At 52.9% G+C, this 23,375-nt stretch overlaps 1 protein-coding gene across 1 annotated transcript in view; it reads right to left on the bottom strand.

The window, feature by feature from the left end:
- Positions 1-11,530: 11,530 nt before the first annotated feature.
- Positions 11,531-23,375, bottom strand: part of AXIN1 (axin 1) — a 184,839-nt gene continuing 172,994 nt past the window's right edge. Inside the window, exons 8-9 of the mRNA XM_034783055.1 lie at positions 20,271-20,438; positions 11,531-14,064 (exon numbers count right to left, since the gene is read on the bottom strand). Of these exons, the coding sequence (XP_034638946.1) occupies positions 13,938-14,064; positions 20,271-20,438 (295 nt within the window). The 3' untranslated portion in view covers positions 11,531-13,937. The remainder of the gene's footprint in view (positions 14,065-20,270; positions 20,439-23,375) is intronic.

The raw sequence follows: 23,375 nt of genomic DNA, 5'->3' as shown, positions 1-23,375 counted from the left end.
CGGGAATGGGGATAAACCGCACCAGGTACACGCCCGTGCTCACAGCTCCGTGAAGGAGCCGCCAACCGATGTCCCCGGCGGGCCGTGGGACCAAGGTGGAATAAAGGCTGGCCCACTGGAGCTGGCAGTGGAGCCGTGGAGTCCCACCACATCCCATGCTGGCAGTGGAGTCCCACCACCTGCAGGGCTGGCAGTGGGAGCCCCACCCCCCAGGGCTCACAGCGATTTCTAAGTAAAATTAAGCCTCACGCTTGACCTCAGCGTAGAACTCCCAGATGGCAGGATTTTTTTTTTCAGCGGCAGCCACCATGGCCTTTCTGCTGATGTCCCCAGGTGCTGTAACCACATATGCCCTCTGTCCCGTCCTCACGGCACTCCAGGCCCAGTTAGTTTAAAGGTGCCCAGCTGTTTTTCTGGTCCCACGCCCTCCTTCTCCCTCCATGGAGGCAGGGCCCTTGCAGCCCAGCTCAGTAGTGCAAGCAGGGGGCCTGGTGGGGGCAGGCCCTGCAGGAAGAGCTGAGCTGGGGCAGGCAGCTGATTTCCCTAAGGGCTTGGCATCAAGCTGAGGGGGAGCCCAAGGGTCAGTGGAGCATGGGGAGTCAGAGAGGCTGGCAAAAGTCAAGGGAGGGCTCAGGCTGGAGGAAGTCAGGGGGAAGGGAAGTCAGGAGCCCCACATCTATCTGAACAGCAGCCATGGTTCCTGGCGCCAGCCCTGCCCATGTGCTGTGGGAAGAACCCCCAGCCCCAGGTGGGCCACGAGATCACAGGGACAGCGCCAGACCAGTGCCCAGCATCACCACAGCAAAGGCCAGAGAGACGCTGCCAGGAGGCCAAGCCCAGGCTGGGGGATGTGGAATGGGCTGAGTGGAGCACTGATTGCACAGCAATGGGCTGTGCTGGCCCTGGGGAGGCACAACTGGCTTGGAGACACTCCCAGAATATGGGCTTCTCAGCAGGGGGCAACAAGGAGGCTGAACCCCATGGCATGGCATGGCATAGCCCTTTGGCACAAGGCTGGGAGGGGCAGCCTGGGCACTGGGTACAAAGCAGAGCGGGATGCCAAGCAGTGGGTGTGGAACTGAGGGACAGCGAGAGGTGTGCAGCTCTTGGGGATTCTCCGGGCCTCTGCTTTCAGCTCCCCACGTAGCCATGTCCTCCGGTGCAGGCTGCCTGATGTAGTCCACAGTGCAGGCCCTGCCCTCTCAGGGTCTCCCCAAACCCAGCTGAGCTGCACCCTTCCTTGTGGAGCCCTGAGAAGAGCTGGTCTGGGCTCCTAGAACATAAAAACGGCCATACTGGTCCATCAAGTCCTGTTTCCTGTCTTCCAAAAGTGGCCAGTGCCAGGTGCTTCAAAAGGAATGAACAGAACAGAGCAATTCTTGAGTGATCCAGCCCCTGTCCTCCAGTGCCAGCTTCTGGCAGTCAGAGGCTAGGGACACCCAGAGCATGGGGTTGCATCCCTGGCCATCCTGACTAATAGCCATTGATGGATCGCCATGAACTTATCTATTTCTGTCCTGAACTCACTTATACTTTTGGCCTTCACAACATCCCCTGGCAACAAGTTCCACAGGTTCACTGTGTGTTTTGTGAAGATGGACTTCCTTTTGTTTTAATTTAATTTGCCTCTTAATTTCACTGGGTGACCCCTGGTTCTTGTGTTCTGTGAAGGAGCAAATAACACTTCCTTATTCACTTTCTCCACCCGAATCATGATTTTATAGCCCTCTCTCATAGCCCCCTTGTTTAGTCATCTCTTTTCCAAGCTGAACAGTCCCAAGGCTTTTTAATCTCTCATACAGAAGCTGTTCCATACCACTAATCACTTTGTTGCCCTTCTCTGTGCCTTTTCCATTTCTAATATATCTGTTGGGAGCTGGGGCAACCAGAACTGCATGGAGTATTTAAGGTGTGGTGTACTATGGATTCCAATAGTGGCATTATGATATTTACTGTCTTATCTATCCTTTTCTTTATGGTTTCTAACATTGTTAGCTTTTTTGACTGCAGCCTCACATTGAGTGGATGCAGGGCCGACTCCAGGGTTTTGGCCGCCACAGGAAGCCAAAAAACAAACAAACAAACAAAAGCCGCGATTGCGATCTGTGGTGGCAATTCGGCGAAAGGTCCTTCGCTCCGAGCAGGAGTGAGGGACCTGCCGCCCCTCTCCGGAGTGGCCGTCCCAAGCACCTGCTTGCCAAGCTGGTGCCTGGAGCCGGCCCTGAGTGGATATTTTCAGAGAACTATCCACAATGACGCCAAGATCTCTTTCCTGAGTGGTAACAGCTAATTTAGACCCCATCATTTTGTATGTATATTGGGGATTATGTTTTCCAATGTGCATTAACTTTGCATTTATCAGCATTGAATTTCATCTGCCATTTTATTGCCCAGTTACCCAGTTTTGTGAGATCCTTTTGTAACTCTTTGCAATCTGCTTTGAACTTAACTATCGAGTAATTCTGTATCATCTGCAAACTTTGCCACCTCACTGTTTACCCCTTTTCCCAGATCATTTATGAATACGTTGAATAGGACTGGGCCCAGACCCCTGGGGGACACCACTATTTACCTCTCTTCATTCTGAAAACTGACCATTTATTCAGACTCAGACTTTAAGGTCAGAAGGGACCATCGTGATCATCTCATCTGACCGCCTGCATATTGCAGGCCACAGAATCTCACCCGCCTACTCCTATAATAGACCCCTAACTTGTGGCTGAGTTACCAAATTCCTCAAATCATGGCTTAAAGACTTCAAGTTACAAAGAATCAACCATTTATACTAGTTTAAACCTGCAAGTGATCTGTGCCCCATGATGCAGAGGAAGGCGAAACCCCCTCCAGGATCTCTACCAATCTGACCTGGATGAAAATTCCTTCCCGACCCCAAATATGGTGATCATGTAGACTCTGAACATGTGGGCAAGACCCACCAGCCAAATACCTGAGGAAGTATTCTCTGTAGTAACTCAGAACCCTCCCCATCTAATGTCCCATCACTGCCCGTTGGGGATATTTGCTGCTAGCTGTCACCCATCAGTTACATGCCATTGTAGGCAGCCTTATCATACCATCCTCTCCATAAAATTATCAAGTTCAGTCTTGAAGTCAGATAGGTTTTTTGCCCCCACTGCTTCTCTTGGAAGGTTGTTCCAGAACTTCACTCCTCTGATGGTTAGAAACCTTCATCTAATTTCAAGCCTAAACTTATTGATAGCCAGTTCATATCCATTTGTTCTGGGATCCACATTGGCTCCTCTCCCTCCCTGGTATTTATCCCTCTGATGTATTTATTTATAGAGAGCTATCATATCTCCTCCTCAGCCTTCTTTTGGTTAGGCTAAACAAGCCAAGCTCTTTGAGTCTCCTCTCATAAGGAAGGTTTTCCATTCCTTGGATCATCCTAATAGCCCTTCTCTGCACCCTGTTCCAGTTTGAATTCACCTTTCTTAAACATGGGAGACCAGAATTGCACCCAGTATTCCAGGTGAGGTCTCACTAGTGCCTTGTGCAATGGTACTAACACTTCCCTGTCTCTACGGGAAATACCTCACCTGATGCATCTTAGGACTGGCTTGGCCTTTTTCATGGCCGCATCAGTGGCAGTCCATAGGCATTCTGTGATCAACCAAGACACCCAGGTCTTTCTCCTCCTCTGTCACTTCCAACTAAGTCCCCAGCTTATGGCAAAAATTCTTGTTGGTAGTCCCTAAGTGCATGACCTTGTGTCACGGAGTATTGGGGAACTCAGGGCCCTGCACCCCCGGCTTCCTACGATTCACTGCGACTCTCAGCCAGCCAATAAAGCAGAAGGTTTATTTGGATGACAGGAATACAGTCCAAGACAGGTCTTGCAGGCACAGACAACAGGGACCCCCTCAGTTAGGTCCATCTTGGGGTCCCCGGGCAGCCCAGCCCAGCCCCCTTGGGAGGTCAGAGCCATCTCTGCCTCCCAGCCATCTCTCCAGTCTGCTTCCCACACTCTGGCTTCAGCGACCCCTCCCACAGCCTTTGTTCAGTTTCCCGGGCTAAGGAGTCACCTGGCCTTCAACCCCTTCCTGGGTTCTCATGTTACACACTCAGGTATGCGCCCTCGGGCTGTCTCCCATCCTCCAATGCAGACTATTCCAGCCACACTCCCCTGTCAGCATTCACAGACCACAGTGAGAACAGGCCCAGTTCGTCACACCTTGCACTTTGAACTATTAAATTTCATCCAATTTCTATTACTCCAGTTTTCAAGGTCATCCTACCTTTTGTTTCCTGTCTTTTAATCAGTTACTGATCCACAAGGGGCCCTTATCCCATGATTGCTTATGACTCTTTGATGAGGGACCTTGTCAAAGGCTTTCTGAAAGTCCAAGTACACTATATCCACTGGATCACCCTTGTCCACATGGTTGTTGACACTCCCCTCCCCATAGAATTTGATTAGATGGGTGAGGTATGATTTCTCTTTACAAAAGCTGCGTTGACTTTTCCCCAACAACTTGTGTCCATTTCTGTGTCTGATAAGTCTGTTCTGTACTATAGTTTCAACTAGGGCTGTTGATTAATCACAGGTAACTCACACGATTAACTTAAAAAAAATTAACTGCGATTAAAAAAATGAATCATGATTAATCGCACTGTTAAACAATAGAATACCAATTGAAATGTATTAAATATTTTGGATGTTTTTCTACATTTTCAAATATATTTATTTCTATTATCACACAGAATACAAAGTGTACAAAGCTCACTTTATATTATTATTTTTGATTACAAATATTTGCACTGTAAAAATGATAAAAAATACACTGTAGTATTTTTCAATTCACCTCATACAAGTACTGTAGTACAATCTCTATCGTGAACGTGTAACTTACAAATGTAGATTTTTTTTTATTACATAACTGCACTCAAACACAAAACAATGTAAAACTTTAGATCCTACAAGTCTGCTCAGTCCTACTTCTTGTTCAGCCAATTGCTAAGACAAACAAGTTTACGGGAGATGCTGCTGACTGCTTCTTAATTACAATGCCACCTGAAAGTGAGAACAGGTGTTTGCATGGCACTGTTGTAGCTGGCGGTGCAAGGTATTTATGTGCCAGATGTGCTAAACATTCATATGCCCCTTCATGCTTCGGCCACCATTCCAGAGGACATGCTTCCATGCTCATTAAAAAAATAATGCATTAATAAAATTTGTGACTGAACTCCTTGGGGGAGAATTGTATGTCTCCTACTCTGTTTTACCTGCATTTTGCCGTATATTTCATGTTATAGCAGTCTCGGATGATGACCCAGCACATGTTCGTTTTAAGAACACTTTCACTGCAGATTTGACAAAATGCAAAGAAGGTACCAATGTGAGATTTCTAAAGATAGATACAGCACTCGACCCAAGAATCTGAAGTGCCTTCTAAAATCTGAGAGGGACGAGGGGTGAAGAGTGCTTTCAGAAGTCTTAAAAGAGCAACACACTGATGCAGAAACTACAGAACTTGAACCAGCAAAAAAGAAAATCAACCTTTTGCTGGTGGCATCTGACTCAGATGATGAAAATGAACATGCATCGGTCCGCTCTGCTTTGGATCATTATCGAGCAGAACCCATCATCAGCATGGACGCATGTATTGTTGAAGCATGAAGGGACATATGAATCTTTAGTGCATCTGGCACGTAAATATCGTGTGATGCCGGCTACAACAATGCCATGCAAACACCTGTTCTCACTTTCAGGTAACATTGTAAACGTGGGCAGCATTACAGGTAGCTCCTGCAAATTGTAACCACACTTGTTTGAGCGATTGGCTGAAGTAGGACTGAGTGGACTTGCAGGTTCTAAAGTTTTACGTTGTTTTATTTTTGAATGCAGTTATTTTTTGTACATAATTCTACATTTGTAAGTTCAACGTTCATTATAAAGAGACTGAACTACAGTACTTGTATTAGGTGAATTGAAATATACTATTTCTTTTGTTTTTTACAGTGCAAATATTTGTAATAAAAAATAAATACAAAGTGAGCATTGTACCCTTTGTATTCTGTATTGGAATTGAAATCAATATATTTTAAAATGTAGAAAACATCCACAAATATTTAAATAAATGGTATTCTATTATTAACAGTGTGATTAATTGCGATTAATTTTTTTAATTGCTTGACAGCCCTAGTTTCAACCAATTTGCCTGATACTGAAGTTAGGCTTACTGGCCTGTAATTGCCAGGATCATCTCTGAAGACTTTTTTAGAAATTTGCATCACATTAGCTATCCTCCAGTCATCTGGTACAGAGGCTGTTTTAAACAATAGGATACATACCAGAGTTAGTAGTTCTGCAAATTCATATCGGAGTTCCTCCAGAACTCTTGGGTGAATACCGCCTGGTACTGGTAACTTATTACTCTAATTTATCAATTTGTTCCAAAACCTCCTCTATTGACACCTCAATCTGGGACAGGTCCTCAGATTTGTCACCTAAAAAGAATGGCTCAGGTGTAGGAATCTCCCTCACAGACTCTGTAGTAAAGACTGATGCAAAGAATTCATTTAGTTTCTCCCGCAACGGCCTTGTCTTCCTTGAGTGCTCCTTTAGCACCTTGATGGTCCATTGGCCCAACTGATTGTTTGGCAGCCTTCCTGCTTCTGATATACTTAAAGAATTATTTTGCTATTACTTTTTGTCTTTTGCTAGTTGCTCTTCATATTCTTTTTTGGCCTGTCTAATTGTACTTGATTTGCCAGAGTTTATGCTCCTTTCTGTTTTCCTCAGTAGGATTTGCCTTCCAATTTTTAAACAATGCTTTTTTGCCTGTAATTGCCTCATCTACGCTGTTGTTTAGGCATAGTGGCATTTTTTGGTCCTCTTATTATTTTTTTTCATTTGGGGTATACTTTTAACTTGAGCCTCTATTATGGTGTTTAAAAAGTTTCCATGCAGCTTGCAGACATTTCACTCTTGTGACTGTTCCTTTTAATTTCCATTTAACTAGCCGCCTCATTTGTGTGTAGTTCCCCTTCTTGAAAGTAAATGCTATTGTGGTGGGTTTCTTTGGTATATGCCCTGCAGAAGGACGTTAAATTTAATTACATTATCATCACTATTACTGAGCGGTTCAGCTATATGCATCTCTTGGACCAGTTCCTGTGCCCCACATAGGACTAAAACAAGAACTGCCTCTCCCCTGGTGGGTGCCAGGACTAGCTGCACCAAGAAGCAGTCATTAATGGTGTCTCTGAATCCCGGCCTGAGGTGACACCTCAGTATGGGGATAGGTGAAATCCCCCATTATTACTGCGTTTTCTGTATTTATAGCTGAGCCTAAGAGCCCAACACGGGACTGAAACTCCTTCCATCTTATCCCCCAAATCAACATGGGCACCAGAAGCCCTTGCAGTGACCAGGCTCCCTGTGGAGGAGTCTGGGGCCTCGGGGAGAGATCAGATTTCCAATGCAGAAAGGCACTTGCCACTCTGGGCACTAGATGGGGCTCCATTTCCAGAAACACAGGTAGGCCAGCAGGACCAGGCAGTTCAGCCGAGGCTAGTGCTTCTTGGTGGGGCAGCTTGCAGGGCGGAGGAGGGTTACAAGGAGGCCTCCTGTTCTGCCAGCAATAAGAGGAATCTCTCACCTGTGCGGGGTGCCCTCATTGCTCGTTCCCCTTGTGCCAGCCTGCTCCATGACTCAACCCTTTCTGGGCTGCTGAGGTCTCTCCCGCCACCCCAAGCCCCCTCAGGGATCACAGTCCCTCAGAGAGGAGCAGCCTTTGCTTCAGCAGATGCTCTAAAGCCAGCAGGAGTTCAGGTGGAAGTGTCCCTGCGAAGGAGCACGAGTCCCTGCAGACAGCAGGGATGGAGCCAACCAATCAGGCAGGCCACTGGCTTCAGTCTCTGTGACAAGCACCAGCTTAAATCATGGTTCACGAGAGGCCCTAAGTGCTGCAGCTTTCACCCGCAGAGCCACGCGTCCCACTCCAGACTGACTAGATGTAGCCTATTCAGTGACCAGCTCAGGGAGCAAAGCAGCTGACTCCATCCCAGCTCCCAGCTGTCCAGTTCCTAAGCACACGCCCGGGCTCTGTGCACTGGGCGGCGTGCCAGCCAGGGTTCAGGCTCAGCTATCGCCTGGAAGGGGTAGGTGGGTCCCCGCCATCTCCCCAGTTAGCAACCTCCTGGCAGCATGGTCCAGCAGCTCACGCCTGGAAGCCCAGGGATGCTGCAGCTCAGTCTGCGGTGCTCTGAACAGACTGGGAATATTCCCTCTCCAATGCCCTAATGCCCGTCCTTCCTAACCATTTCCCAAAGGGGGCAGAGCCTGGCATAGCCTGTGCCCAAGGACTTCAGCCCAGAGCTTGTCCGCAAGGCATGGTCCCAGGCACGACGCTTGCTAAGGAGTCATCTTAGTGGGATGGAGGGCCATGCCCTCAGCTTGTGATCTAGCCAGCTCTCATGCTAGGCAGGGCTGCACTGGTCACTGGCTAAGGACGTGTGAGGATTTTGATGGTTCAGGAGGGCTCTAGCTAAGCATGTGCCCTGACTAAGTCTAATCATGGCATTACATGGGCATTAAATTACATGGGCTGGCTGGACAACCCAACTTTGGGCCATGGCTCCTCTGTGCAGAGGTGCTCACTCCACGCCAGCTGCTGAGTCAGATCCAGCTGCTGAAGACCTAGTGACCTCGGCTAACAAGCTGCCTGGTGCCCTTGCTCACACCTGAGCCCTGGCAGGATTCCCAAACTAAGTGTTCCCCTGCCCATCTCACCCCCAGCAAGCACCTGGATGTGTGTACAGCTATCCACCACCGAGTGGCCAGTAGTCCAGGGGTCAGCTGTGATGTGGGAGATCAGGCATCAAGTCCTTGCTCTGAAACAGGCAGAGCAGGAATTCAAACCCAGGTCTCCAGCACCCTAGTCAAGTGCTCTAACCACTGGGCATAAGGGGTGGTGGGGTCTACCTCTGCTTTTTCATGAAAACCAGCTGAACTGGCTCAGGCATCCAGCTTGAGGAAGGGTCATGGCTGAGAATCAAGTGGAGAGGCACTTGACTCTCTCTCCGGGGTCCCTCTCATCAGCATTTCCCGCTGGCTAGCTTTGGCAGCTCCCTGTGCCACCTGCTGGTTTCTGAGACTCCCATTCTTAGACCCCTCTCCCTCCCCCCCCCCCCCCCCCCCCCCCAAGCACAGTACAGAGAGCCTGGACATCCAGCTCACGCTGTAAATCTCCTAGGTGACAGGACCCCTGGGGGGAGGGGCTGCAATGCTGCGCCTAACTCCCTTTGCAGCTCTAGCCCTCTGGAAACGAGCTGGTCCCCCTACCCACAGGAAGCCTGGCAGAGTGCAGCATCTCAGACCGAAATGTCTTGTCACCCCAGCCTCAGTCCAGAAACAGCCTGAGCCCTGCTGACACCTCTGCAGAGAAGCCGCATCTCCAGCTCCCAGTGGAGAAAAGTGCTCGCAAGGCTCCTGCCTGGTGAATTCCACCCAGGCACATTCCACCAGGGGGACCCTGGACTGGGGCGAGGGTGTCCCAGAGCCGCTGGGGCTCAGCCTGCCTGGATGTATCTCCCCAGCTACCGTAACAGAGTAACATCAGCCTAGGGATTGGGGAGGGGCAAGGCCCCAGCCCGTTCCTCTTCTAGCCCTGGCGAGTCAAGATCCTGAGTCAGGACTGCAGGAGGAGCTGCTCCCCACACGCCCAGGCAGGCCCTGGGCAGCACACACTGCAATGTGGATCCCTTGCTTTGGTTGAGTAGCCAGCCCAAAGCAAGGGCTTTGGGCCAGGAGTCCTTAGCTTTCTGTGGGCTAGATCTCATAAACAAGGCCACTCCCAGGTGTTTGCTGCAAAGGAGCCTCTGGGGATAAGCACCGGGGGCTGCAGCTGGCTTGGCCGCCTAGCCATGGCTACTCTCACCCAGGGGCAGATGGGGGAGGGGCCAACGGTCTGTTCTCTTCCAGGCGCCACCCACAAAATAAACTCCACCCACCCAGGACACCACTCACTGCAGATTGTGCAGCTGCCCTTGCTACGTGCACTTGGTCTCTAAGCGCCACTGGGCTCTCCTTGGTGGGGCTTCGTTGTGGCTGTAGGCTCAACTCCTTGACGGGGGGGAGGAGATAAGTGGTGGCATCATCTGAGATGCTGCTCTCAGTGAGTTATGCAGACCTGTGTAGCCCCCTCTCCCCCACGGCCCTTCCTTAGTTAAGGAATGAAACAGTTAATGTTTAAATCATCACTAGGCAATTGAGTTACTATTGCAGTGAGGTGAGTGGAGCTGGTCACACCTCGCCAAGCGATTGTTCCAGGCTCTCTTCAGACTCAGGCAGTCATCTCTGCAACAGTCACACTCAGTTGTAAAGGTTTCTTTGTATCTGCCATTTGCTGCTTTTTCCACTTAGCATGGACCATCTCCCCAGCAGCCCAGGACAAGGGGTCCTAGGGAGCTGCCTGCATGCACCATGTTTGCTATAACAGGTTTAATCCTGCTATGCATCCACCCTCCCTCTCTGTCCTAATGGCTCTATACTTCTCCCCTCCTTGACCACTGCAGCCCCAGATCCCATCTCGCCTCCCTCCAGCCCACAGCGGTGAAAAGCCTCTTACCCGTAGCTTGGACAAGTCATTGCCTCCTCTCACCCTCCAGCCCAGCTTTGAGTTGGTCTTTGCTTTCAACTTGCGGCCTGGCTTGCATCTCTGGTGTCCTTTCCCACCATTCCTTCCCTTTGCCCTGCTCCCACCACCAGCTTCACTTCTCCCCCGCACCCCAAACAACCGCACCACCCCAGCAGGGCTCAGCCTCTCCTTTCAACCCCCTTGTTAAAACTCACGATCTCTTCACAGCCCCAGGAGCAACAATGCTCCCTCCTTGCTGTGACCAGCAATCCCCAGCAGCCCTCCCTCACCCCCCGGAGACGGTGCTCTGACTACACCCACCCTGTCACCCCGGGGGTGGGGGAGTATAAACTTCGCAGGTCAGGAAGGGGTCTTCCTGGGAATGGAGCGCACTGCTGAGCACAAGGAGATCAGGGCGATAGGAACCCAGGTAGGGTAGCAACTGGCACTTGCTTTGTAATCCATTTGTAGTGACACTTTGTGCTCATTTTCTTTTCCTAAAAATAGTCCCTCACACTCTGCATAAATGGCAGGCCCGCCAACCCTGGGGTCTTGGCCGAATTCCAATTCTGCCTGCTTTAAACTCCCTCCGCCATTTGAACTGACTAAGGTATTCTATGCACCTGGACCCGGCGTCTGTGAAGGGCTGTTCTCTGTGGCTGAACTCCAGCAGAGATGGCTGCATACCAAGGAGGGGTAAAAAAGCAGCTTGCAAAATGGGGCCCTCCTGGATTAGATAGCTTGCACTTCACACACATTCCTGAGGCATACGCCCTCTCTGAGCCCTGTCCATTTGCTGCTACCTTCATTGACTCTTTCCAGCATGGCCACCATCCCAGCTACCTACTTCAGCTTGCGTCCCTTGGGGCAGATCTTGCTGAGCCTCGCATACCTCGGCTCTTCAGAGAAGGAAGGAAAACAGCAGCCAATTGGATGTTGGGTTTTTTATTTCATTATTATCCAAGTACCTTTTAAAAGATAATTGTACAAGTCCGCACATGAAAACGCTCAGGAGACGCCGTTTGTAGGCATGCCGCTGGCGGCTGACGCTGCGGTTAGAAAATGTACATATTTACAGTGGAACCCTTCAGAAACAAGGGCAAATGGAAAACCTGTGGCTGTCGGGTACATTAACAATCTCACCAGACACAGAATACAATCCGAACTTAAAAAAAGAAGAAGAAAAATGTTTGTAATGCAGTTCCCTGGATGAAAACAATTTCTCATTTGCTGGACTTCACATAGTGATAGGCAAGTTACAGAACCGTGTTCAAAAGGCACTCTGTGACATATACAATATACTGAGAGGCAAACCTACCTGTGCGGATACACAATCACGCAGGCCTATCCCACTATATCACCTCTGACTGTCATCACCACGCCTGCGCCTAGCAACGCCGCAGCCAACAGAAAGAGTAGAGCTGAGAACACACAACAGAAGAACAACTGTGGCCAGAGTCAGTGCTGATGTGAAAGCCTTCACACCCTTACTGTGGGGCAGAAATGGACCCACTGATCTGCAGGCGGGGCATGGCCTGGTATCTGAAGGGGGTCTGGGTCACCGGGTGATTTAATTGACAAATATTTACATTGGACTCAGGAGCAGGGATGATCCGCAGTGTGACGGATTAAGAGAGCTCAGCGGGTTGGTGAAGAGAGGCCTGCAGAATGGTGCTCAGAGGGGAGCACATTTAAACAACAATCGCTTTGGAGTCTGAGCCCCCAGCATTCTTGCTTCTGAATAAACACTGGCCCTTTGGGAACCTTTCCTGAGGATCCTGTTGTCTCTGCAGCCAGGGTGACTGTTCTCCTTAGGGGATGTATCCTCCCGGGAGACTCCTGGTCAGCTCTACTGATGATAAATGGTCCTAGATGTGCCCATCGAGGGGGAAACAGGCAGAAACAGCTCTATTTACCACAGTCTCTCAGAGCACCCTTTCTCAGAGGATTCAGATATTGGCAGCGGTGCTACCAGAAGAGATTGACCTGCAGAGCCCATGGTGAGATTTCTCTCCTTTCCTGGCCGCGTGGAACAGAAACTGCAAGTTTCCAAGTGGTTTTCCCTCCACACTACATTTGCTCTGGTTAAGACTCCCGTGACCACGTCAGGTCTCAGCATTGGCAAGGCTGACATGCCATGCCACAGCACGACAAATTATTACCATCTGCAGCCTAGCAACCCCCCTCGCGGGATGTTACATTCTAAGTCTTAAGAAGCAAGAGGCTTGAATGGAGGGCTCTCTTTGATTGCCAATTACATACGATGAGAGCCCTCCGGCAAAGCACGCGCTCGGGAAAGGCTTATGGCTGGGAGCAGGCATCACCAGACTTCTCCAACTATCACCTCTGATCTGCGGAGAAAAGAGCAGGAGACGGCACTTCACAAAGAAAGCTCTCATCAAAATGGTACCTGCTGATCCCAACCCTAATCCTGGTGCACCATGCTCCGGGTGCCCCCTCCTGGCCGGACTGTAGCTAACACTCACTGGGATGCACCTGAGTTGCAGGAACCAGACACTTATGGACTCCAGTGACAACCAGCCGCAGTAGGTGCTCTAACAAAAGACCACTGTGTTAAGAGCTCCTAAATACAAACCCTCTCCTCCAATGCTTACTCAGTCACAAGAATGCTTGGAGCAAAAGCACCTAGGAGATCTGGTGGCTTAAAACATGGGCAAGGTTAACAGATGAAAAGTGGCTTGTTAAAATGTCATAAACCCAGATTTTCAACCCTGCACTACGGTGGCCTTTGTACTGTCAGCGTGAGCCCGCCAAAGTGTGGGCTTCCATATCAGCATCTGAGATAGCAGCTTGTGTGGACTTCCCCGAGGGAGTTCTCCACCTCAACACACACAGTAGCATCAACTAAAAGCCATCCACTGTCAGGACACGGGGAGGGTCAGATGAAGGCAAGGCTCCATGCCGAGCTGGACAGATGGCTGTACACGCTGGGTGAGCTCCGAAGTACCTGTACGTCTTACATTTACATAAGAGCACTGTGACATTGGAAAGATTTTCCTTTTATTACAATATATCAAAAATATGCAGCTTTAGTAAAGAAGGTCATATTACACTTTCTAATGCAACTGTACAATGCTACAATACACGTAATATTCTGTCTGGAGAGGGAGCCCGGCAGGGATCCCACTGGCAAGTCTGTGTGGTGGAACTCCTCCCACTGGCAACGCGTAGCTCCTGGAAGTCCTCGGGAGGGATCGAGGTGCCTCCCTCAGTCTGGGTCAGCCCAGTACCGAGGGATCTGTGCCTCCCAGAGCATCGACTCTGGATCTGCTCTAGACTGTTGAGATTTCCAAAATCTTTCCCAGGCCTCTCCTGTTAGTCAATCTTCTCGACCTTTCCAATGATCTTCTCCTCAAAGATGGGCAGGGTGGCCTCATCCTCGCGCACCTCCTCAAACACGACTCCGCAGTCAAACTCATGGCTCACTTTTTTAAAGTAATACCTGCAGAGCAGAGGGGGCCACGTGAACGAATCGCCCAGCTGGCAACAGCCCAGAACCCTGCAGGGTCCCACCCACCAAGGGCTGCACCAGCCCCAGCCATGGGCCCTAATAGGCTTTGGAAGCCCCACATTGACTCAAACCCAAGCATGCCGTACCCCTGATTCCTATGTGATAATGCCTGGGGGGTGGATATGATACACAGGAATAAATATCCATAACACCCAAATTGGCTCCAGGGCCAGAACTAAAACCCCTCTCCTGCCCTCCCACCAAACCCTCCCCTTCAGAAGCAGCATGGCAGAAGAGATACCAGGTGCCTGTGATAGCAGGGGACTGGACTCAAGTGTTCCTGCTGATCAGCTTTGCAGGTGATGGTAGGCTCACCACGGCAGGCATTGCCAATCCGAGTACAAATACAGCGGGAGTGGCCCTTACCCCAACTATACTCGCAGCACTCCTCGCACCAGAGGCTGACCAGCTGGGTCCTGCAGCCCACCCCCCAAATAGTCCCACAGTATGGACCAAAGTTGCTCTCCATTTGAGGCTAGAGCTATGGCTCGGAGAGGCTACAAGTCCTAGAATGCAACTGGCCTCTATGCAAATGGCGAGCAGCCCAGGCAGCCCTCCATTGAGCAGCGTTTGGGGGCTGCTGGCTTGGTACACAACCAGGTTTTTGCTTGCAGCAATTGCTATTGTAACACTCTTCAAAGCCAGATCCTGCTCTTGAAAAAACACGCTCAGGCCAAACTGCCTTGTCTGCCCTGATCGTTTGGCTGCCAATAGTTCAGCTGCTGAACTGTCCTGTCTGGATTGCAGCAAGGCACAAGCGTAGATTGGAACCAAATCCCTAAAATACCCATAACTTGCCACTTCAATAACATACAGTGTACACACGTTCAGGGCCAAGGCCGAATTCCTGCCTGATCCACCCTTCTTTAAATTTGCTCCTGGCAGGCCATTCTACCTGCCTCTTAAAGAATATACACACAAGAAACCTCCTTAGCCACTGGGTGTTCTCACTCGTCTTCACGGCTAATGACAGCTGCAGCACTGCAGGAGGAAGTGCCACAGAACGGAGCCCCAGGGAGAGCACCTCTGACCACATCACCTGCATTGGCTCATTAATCTGTCTCTGCCGGGAGAGACAAATGGGCAAAGCACTCACACCATTGCCTGCTCACAGGTAACACGGATGGCGTCAGATCTCTCTGGATCCCGCTAGCACATCTCTGCCAGGGATGCCGTATTCCTAGGACTCAACGAGCCTTCTGCCCCTGCCCTGGCTTAGCCTACACTGCTGAGGCACTCACTCTCCTCTCCAACGGCCCTGCGCTGGACTAGCTGTATGCTTCTCAGGGACTGAGCCTGCTCATTTCTCTGAACCCCAGGCTCTCTGCCCGTGGTGCCGCCTCCCTCCTTGCTTAAGGGTTGAGAAAGCTGTTCTTTTTAAAATTGGGAAAGATTTGCCAGCTCCTCCCTGCCCCCTGCAGGCCCTGCTTTGTTGGAACGTGGGGTTCAGCATAGGCTCAGAGAAAAGACTGGACTCAAGTGTTTAGCTTGGTGAGCCTTGGAGGAGGAATAGCTCAGTGGTTTGGGGGAGGGATAGCTCAGTGGTTTGAGCATTGGCCTGCTAAACCCAGGGTTGTGAGTTCAATCCTTGAGGGGGCCACTTGGGGATCTGGGGCAAAATCAGTACTTGGTCCTGCTAGTGAAGGCAGGAGGCTGGACTCGATGACCTTTCAAGGTCCCTTCCAGTTCTAGGAGATGGGATATCTCCATAAAAAAAAAAAAAAAAAGACAGTTACCTTTTCCGTAACTGGTGTTCTTCGAGATGTGTTGCTCATGTCTATTCCACAATAGGTGTGTGTGCTCGCCACGTGCACCGGTGCCAGAAGTTTTCCCCCTAGCAGTACCCGTAGGGGACCCTTGGAATGGCATCTCCATGGCGTGGTATAAGGGGCACTGCGCGCTCCCCACACCCTCAGTTCCTTCTTGCCAGACAACTCCGACAGAGGGGAAGGAGGGCAGGATGTGAAATGGATATGAGCAACACATCTCAAAGAACAGCAGTTACAGAAACGGTAACTGTCTTTTCTTCTTTGAGTGATTGCTCATGTGTATTCCACAATAGGTGATTCCAAGCATATCTGCTGGAGGTGGGAAGGAGTTCACAAACTCTCGGGACAGAAGACGGCCAGGCCGAACCCGGCATCCTCCCTAGTCTGGGAGACGATCGCATAATGCGAGGTGAACGTGTGAACTGAAGACCATGTTTCAGCCCTACAAATGTCCTGAATGGGGACATGGACCAAAAAGGCAGCCGATGAGGCCTGCACCCTAGTCGAGCGTGCCCTCACAATCGACAGCGGGGGGATATCTGCCGAGTTGTAACAGGTACGGATGCACGAGGTGATCCAGTTGGAGCATCGCTGAGTGGAGATCGGCCGACCTTTCATGTGCGTGGCCGAGGCGATGAACAGCTGCAAAGACTTCCTGAACGGCTTAGTCCGCTCCAAGTAAAAAGCCAGAGCCCGTCTCACATGCAGCATGTGGCGGCAGCGCTCCTCACTGAGACGCATGTGGCTTGGGGCAGAGGACTGGCAGAAAAATGTCCTGACCTACGTGATAGGCGGAGACCACCTTTGGGAGGAACGAAGGGTGTGGGCAGAGCTGGACCGTATCTTTATGAAACACCGTGTACGGGGGCTTGAAGGTCAGGGCCTTGAATTCCGAGACCTGCCTAGCCAACGTCATCGCAACCAGGAAGGCCACCTTCCACGAGAGGTGTGACCAGGAGCATGTAGCTAGCAGCTCAAATGGGGGCCCCATGAGACGGGCCAACACCAGGTTTAGGTCCCACTGTGGGACTGGGGGCCTAACATACAGGAAGAGACAATCCAACCCCTTAAGGAATCGGCCAGTCATAGCATGGGAGAATACCATGTGGCCCTGCACTAGCGGGTGGAAGGCCGGTATGGCTGCCAGGTGCACCTTGACTGATGAGGGCACCAGACCTGGGCTCTAAGGTGAAGGAAGTAGTCCTGAATCAGCTGGATCGGGGTGGCCACCGGGGAAATGCCCCGTTCGTCCGCCCATCTGGAAAACCGAGACCATTTTGCCAAGTAGGCTCGGCGTGTGGAGGGGCACCTGCTTTCTAAGAGGATGCGCTGAACCCCTTCTGAGCATGTCCTTTCCTCCCAGCCTAACCATTGAGCAGCCACGCTGTGAGGTGGAGTGCTGCTAGGCTGGGGTGGAGGAGGCAGCCCTGGTCCTGGGAGAGCTGGTCCGGACAGGACAGCAACTGCCACCGTGGGGCGACCGCCAGGCCCATGAGGGTCCCATACCAATGCTGTCTGGGCCATGCTGGGGCAATCAGAAGGACCCCGGCCTTGTCCGTCTTTATCTTTTCCAGGACCTTGCCGTCAGCGGCAACGGGGGAAAGGCACAGAGGAACTGGCCTGACCAGGACAGGAGGAAGGCATCGGAGATAAGCACCCCTCCCAGAGCAGAACCGGGGACAGTGACGGTTCTGCCGAGTCGTGAACAGGTCCACCTGGGGAGTTCCTCACACTTGGAAAAGTCTGTGCACCACCTCTGGGTCGAGAGACCACTCGTGCTGAGAGGAGAAGTCCCTGTTCAAGTGATCTGCCTGCAAGTTCTGGGCGCCCGATAGATGGAAGGCCTGTAGGCAGATGTCATGGGCTATACAAAAGACCCACAGCCTGAGGGCTCTGTGGCAGAGGGCAGAGAATCGGGCCCCGCCTTGCCTGTTGATGTAAAACATCGAGGTCGTGTTGTCCATGAGAACCCTGACCACTCGGTCCTCCAGGTGTGAGCGGAAGGCCATGCACGCCAGCCGTACTGCCCTGAGCTCCTTGATGCTTATGTGGAGGGTCAGATCCTGAGCAGACCACAGACCTTGGGTCTGAACGTTCCCCACATGTGCCCCCCATCCCAGGTCCGATGCATTGGACACAAGTTCCAGCGACGGGGCCCTGCCCCTGAACGGGACCCCTTGGGGCATGTTTCTCGGGGAGGATCACCACCGTAGGGAGGTGATCACTGGCTTGGGCACCATGAGGACTTTGTCCATCCTGTCCCTGGCCTGGGAGAACTCTGAGGCCAACCTGAGCTGGAGAGGCGTCATTCTGAGTCTGGCATGATGGACCACATACGTGCACGCCGACATGTGACCCAAGAGCTGGAGGCATGCTCTGGCTATTGTCATCGGAAACCTTGCGACTGTGTCAATGAGCCCCTTCAGGGTCTCAAACCTGTCCAGGACCGCCCTGATAAACCCTATACGTTGTACCGGGACTAACGTGGACTTGGTGTTGTTTACCAACAGGCCCAAAGTGGTGCACATGGACAGAAGGAGCGCCACATGATCCCGCACCTGTGACTGGGAGCTGCCCTTGACCAACCAGTCATCCAGATAGGGGAAGATCTGGACCACCTGGTGCCTGAGGTAGGTCGCTACCACCAACATACATTTCTGATGAGAACTGGCAGGGTGCCCCAGGGCATCCCGTCAAAACCGCCTTTTCCCCACCTGCTTGCCCTGGGAGGACCCATGCTGGGGGGCAGGCCGAGACTGCCTCTGCAGGCGCCTCTTATAGTCCCGCGACTTTTTATAAGTGGTCTTGTATTTTGAATGGGTGGCCTGGGCGGGAGTCTGCTGCGGCTTGAACTTCGGTTTAGCTGGAGACCCAGAGTCTGGAGCGTCGTGCGGGAGTCTTTCAGGCCATGCAGCTTTGTATCGGTTTGTTCCGCAAACAGCTTTGCCGTCAAACGGGAGGTCCTGCAGGGAGGTCTGCGCCTTGCTGGACAGCCCAGAGAGCAGGAGCCATGACGCCCTTCTCATGGACATCACGGAGGCCATGGACCGTGCGGCCATGTCTGCTGCATCCAAAGCTGCCTGCAAGGTTGCCCTGGCAGCTGCTGTATCCTCCTCCACCAGAGCTTTGAACTCCTTTCTGTTGCGCTCCTGGAGGGAGTCCTCGAACTTGGGCAGGGAGCCCCACTGATTGAACTCATACTGGCCCAGGAGAGCCTGGTGGTTCGCCACCCGTAACTGGAAGCTCGAGGACAGTCCATTAAACAGGGAGTCAGAGGGCTCCTCCATCTCCTCTGCAGTGCCGACTAGTTGATGGTGCTGAAGGATCGCTGCGCGCCGACTCGGAGTGGCGCGCCGGAGCCAGGGTCAGCGCCGACTCCATCAAAATAACCCAGAGCCTAATGTCCCTTTATCTCTTGGTCCGAGGCTTAAACGACTTGCAAATCTTGCAGCGATCACTGAGACGGTTTCCACCAAACAGTGTAAACAGTCTGCATGCGGATCACTCACTGGCATAGGTTGCCTACAAGTGTCACACGACTTAAAACCCAGGGCACGGGGCATGCCCCGGCCCGGGCGCTCTAGCTAAACTAAACTAACTAATCAACTAACTGCAGGTACCACACACTGAACGAACAAGCAGTTCTTGGGATGAGCCACAGCAAAGCTGGAGCAGAGCAATTCCGAAGCACCTTCACTGGTGGCAAGAAGGAACTGAGGGTGGGGGGAATGTGCAGCACCCCTTATACCGCGCCATGGAGGCGCCACTCCAGGGGGTGCTAGGGGCACTCCCCTATGGGTACTGCTAGGGGAAAAACTTCTGGCACCGGTGCATGTGGTGAGCACGCACACCTATTGTGGAATGGACATGAGCAATCACTCGAAGAAGGGCCCTTCTCGAAATATTGGAAACACATACCAGAGAACCCCGCCATGTGGTTAAGGCCAGGGCGGTGGTGGTGTTACTCTGGGATAGGAGGGGCCTTGTCCCCTTAGTCTCCTGCGCGCCCCCATGATTCCCACTCCCATTGACACCTGCTGCTTTGGGTTTAGCATCCTGGCATTGCACTGAGACAGCGTCCCCAGCTGACTCAGGAACACCTCCCCCCCCGGGCAGTCCCTTGCCTCGTCTACCTTGCATGGCTCTGTCTCTGGAGGATCACTGCGAGACAAGATACCATGACATCCATGGTACTGGGGAACGTACACAGTAAGGAGCTAGTGCCGGCTCAGAGGGAGGCCCCGACACCTGCCTTAGGGGCAAAGGGGAGGAAGAGCCAAAAGGTGAACATGGCCATCCGTGGAAAGCAGAGATCTAGGAGCAGGCTGAGCTGAATGGACTTTTCCATAGGTCTCTCCTCCGCCTTACCTGTAGTTCCCTTTCTTGGTGAGCAGCTCCTTAAACTGTCCCAGTGTGACCACGCGCCCCTTGACCAAGGTGCGATAAGGGATGGGCTCTCCACAGAAGTAGTATGCGACCACGATATTCTCGCATGGCTGGGAAGCGCCATTGCCTGGTCTCTTCTGAGGCTTCAACCTGCCATGAAAAACAAGAACATTCCCACTAAGTTATGATGCCTGTTGGCTCGTTCTGGCAGAGGCTGCCGGAGTTTCCGAGGACTCGGGCTGCCATTGGGGAACGTGAGATGTGGGTTAATGGTAGACGTCAGTAAGCCCTAGTTAACGCTCACTGCAGGCTCCTGGGGACCAGCTGACACGGGACTGGTGGGCTCCTGGAGTCCCATGGTCAGGGAATTGGTTCCCAGCTCCCCAGTGAAATGGGAGACACGTCCCATTATGAGTCTCCTGGCTCCACTGAGCCATCACATGTGGCAAGGAACTGAGGAAGGCTGCAGGGGGACTCTGCTGACCGCTGGCCTGCTGGGGGAATGCCTCTCCCCCTCTGGACTGATTTCTTCATTTCCAGTGTCAGCCAGGGCCAAAAGGCACATCTTGGGCCCCACCTCTGCCTCCTGGACTGTCTGGAGGAAGCAGAAACTCAGCAGCTCGGCCCATGACAGTCAGCCAGGGACGAACCGATGCCCCGGGCGGAAAGTTATATGGGCCTGTGGTGCCTGTGCTCCAGCAATATTGAGGGCCCGGGGGCTTGGCTCCACCAAGGTTCGGGGCTGGGTCTCTCCCACGGCCCCACCTGCTGCCCCCGTGCGCGTCCCCCCTTGCTTGGGCAGCAGGCAGCAGACCCCTACCTGCAGCTCTGCGCTGCGCTCTGCCGGCTCCTGGCATCAAATGCCGCTGCAGGATCCTAGCGCCCCCAACCACTGGTGTCAGGGCAGGCTGACCCAGGCTGACCTTGACCCTGCCCTTCCGCCTTTGACGGATGGACCCTTCCCTTTTCTGGCAGGACCCTCCACCAGCACAGGGGGCCCCCTCGCCTGCAGTCACTGCTCCTGCCCCACTCTAGGCAAGGGGCAGTCCCATCCCCCACCCTCAGTGAGGGGCAGCAGCAGGGGAGGAGGTGCCCACGTGATGGCAGCTCCCCCCCCAACACCCACCACAGGGTAGGTGAGGGGACTTCCTGGACCTGAGAGAGGCCCTAGGAGCACGTGCAGTGACAGTGGTGTGAGGTGAGTGTGCTGCCGAGGGGAAAAGGGGGGTCTCTCCCCTGGAGCTCGCTGCTGCTGGTGGGGAGAGGGCTGGCGGGGGGAGTCCTCTCTGGCCTGCCTGCACCCCAAACTCCTCATCCCCAGCCCCGCCTCACCCCAGAGCCCGCACCCCCAGCCAGAGCCCCCACACCCCAAACTCATCTCTGGCCCCAGCCCAGAGGCCGCACCCCCAGCCAGAGCCCCCACCTCCCCGCATTCCAACCCTCTGCCACAGCCCTGAGCCCCCTCCTGCACCGTGAACCCCTCATCCCCGGCCCCACCCCGCACCCCAACCCTCTGCCCAAGCCCCTCCCACACCGCAAACCCCTCATCCCCAGTCCCACCCCAGAGCCCTCACATTTTTACATTATTTTAAAAAATATATATCGGCTTACGAGGCAGGTGTGTGTTGGGGGGCGGAACTTGGGCCCGTTCTGGGCACCACCAAAAATTATACAAACCTGACAGCACGGAGCAGGTCCTGGAGGGAACGCCCTCACTCAGAGCCGTTCTGTCTTGTGGGGAGGATGGCATTTGGGTTTTTTAAATTGGAGTCCTCCTTCAGGACACCCCATCAGCTGATCCTGTCCCTCCCAGAGCTGGGGGAGGGGGAGGAAAGGGGGGGCCTCCAAGGGCCTGGGGGTGGGCTGTGGAGAAGTTTGACACTGGCTGCCTGAGAGGATGCAGTAACAAACAGCTGGATTTATCTAAGAGAGCATGTGCCCCAGCTCTCCCAGCAACGGGGCCTCTTGCTGGGCCCATGGAGCTGTTTCATGAGGTTCGCCAGAACCAGCTACCGGGGAGGTCATATTCTTCGGGGTTACACTGGCCCCTTCAGTGGTCCCCACACTGGCACCCAGATGTGACAATTTAGCAGAGATGGCCCCAAGGCTGAGTGCTGGCACGAACACCCCTGCCGCTCTGCACACAGCCAGGGGCCGGTCGGAGATCTGTGGCCGAGCCTATTCCTGGAACAGCCTTGTGGCAGTCCCTGCAGTCAGGGGTCAGCGCTGGTGGACTGGGGCCCTCTCTGCCATGGGCTGGTGTGACTGTCTATTGTCTGTATACAAACGGAGAGGGGCCCACGCTGCAGAACCCTACCCCTAGTAACGGAGGGAACAGGGTCTAATGATGAGTGGGGCTAGGATCCAGGAGCGTGGGGGGCTGATCCCTGGCGCTGTCAGTGACTCACCGTGCGATGTGACTTTGGTAACCCACTGGAGCTCTCCATGTCTCAGCCCCTGGCTCTCCAGATAGTGGGAGATAATGCTTGCCTGCCAGGAGGGGGTGCTGAGGTTTAATATGGATTCATGTTTGTAAAGCCCTGTTGACCCCTGGATGACAGGGGCTAGTCACCAGTGAAGTATTGAGGAGCATCCTCTCCAAAGGTGAGCTTGAGCTCACCTGTGCCAGCATGCTTAGCCCATCAGGGCAGTATGGGGTTGCTAGCACAGCCTGCTCATTCCCGATACAGGGTACAGAGGGTCAGGCTGACAGACAGACCTGAATGGGCTGCTGCTAGGGAGAGAGGATGCAGGTTCTAGTTCAGCTGTGGCACATTTCAATCGTCCCCCTCCTCTTCCTGCAGCATCACTCCGTTTGAGGAAGAGGGCTCATGGGCCCACAAGCATGAGAGGGAAGGGGCTGTGCTAACAAGCCCTCCTCGGCTCTCAGGGCAGGAGCTCAGTGTCCCTTTGCAGGAGTCGGCGGGAGCGTTGCTAGCATGGGACACCTGTACAAACAGACAGGCGTGTGATTCCTGCTGACTGCGCCGCCTCCAGAGGCAATCTGTGTCTGCAGAGTGCAGGCAGCACGTTTCTACACCTTCCTACAAACCACGGACTGGCCACGCGGAGCATCAGCACCGCAGG

Source organism: Trachemys scripta, chromosome 10, assembly GCF_013100865.1.
Source record: "Trachemys scripta elegans isolate TJP31775 chromosome 10, CAS_Tse_1.0, whole genome shotgun sequence".
In the NCBI taxonomy this organism is placed as follows: Eukaryota; Metazoa; Chordata; order Testudines; family Emydidae; genus Trachemys; species Trachemys scripta.
Note: the sequence above shows the minus strand (reverse complement) of the source record. Positions and strands in the feature narration are given on the sequence as shown.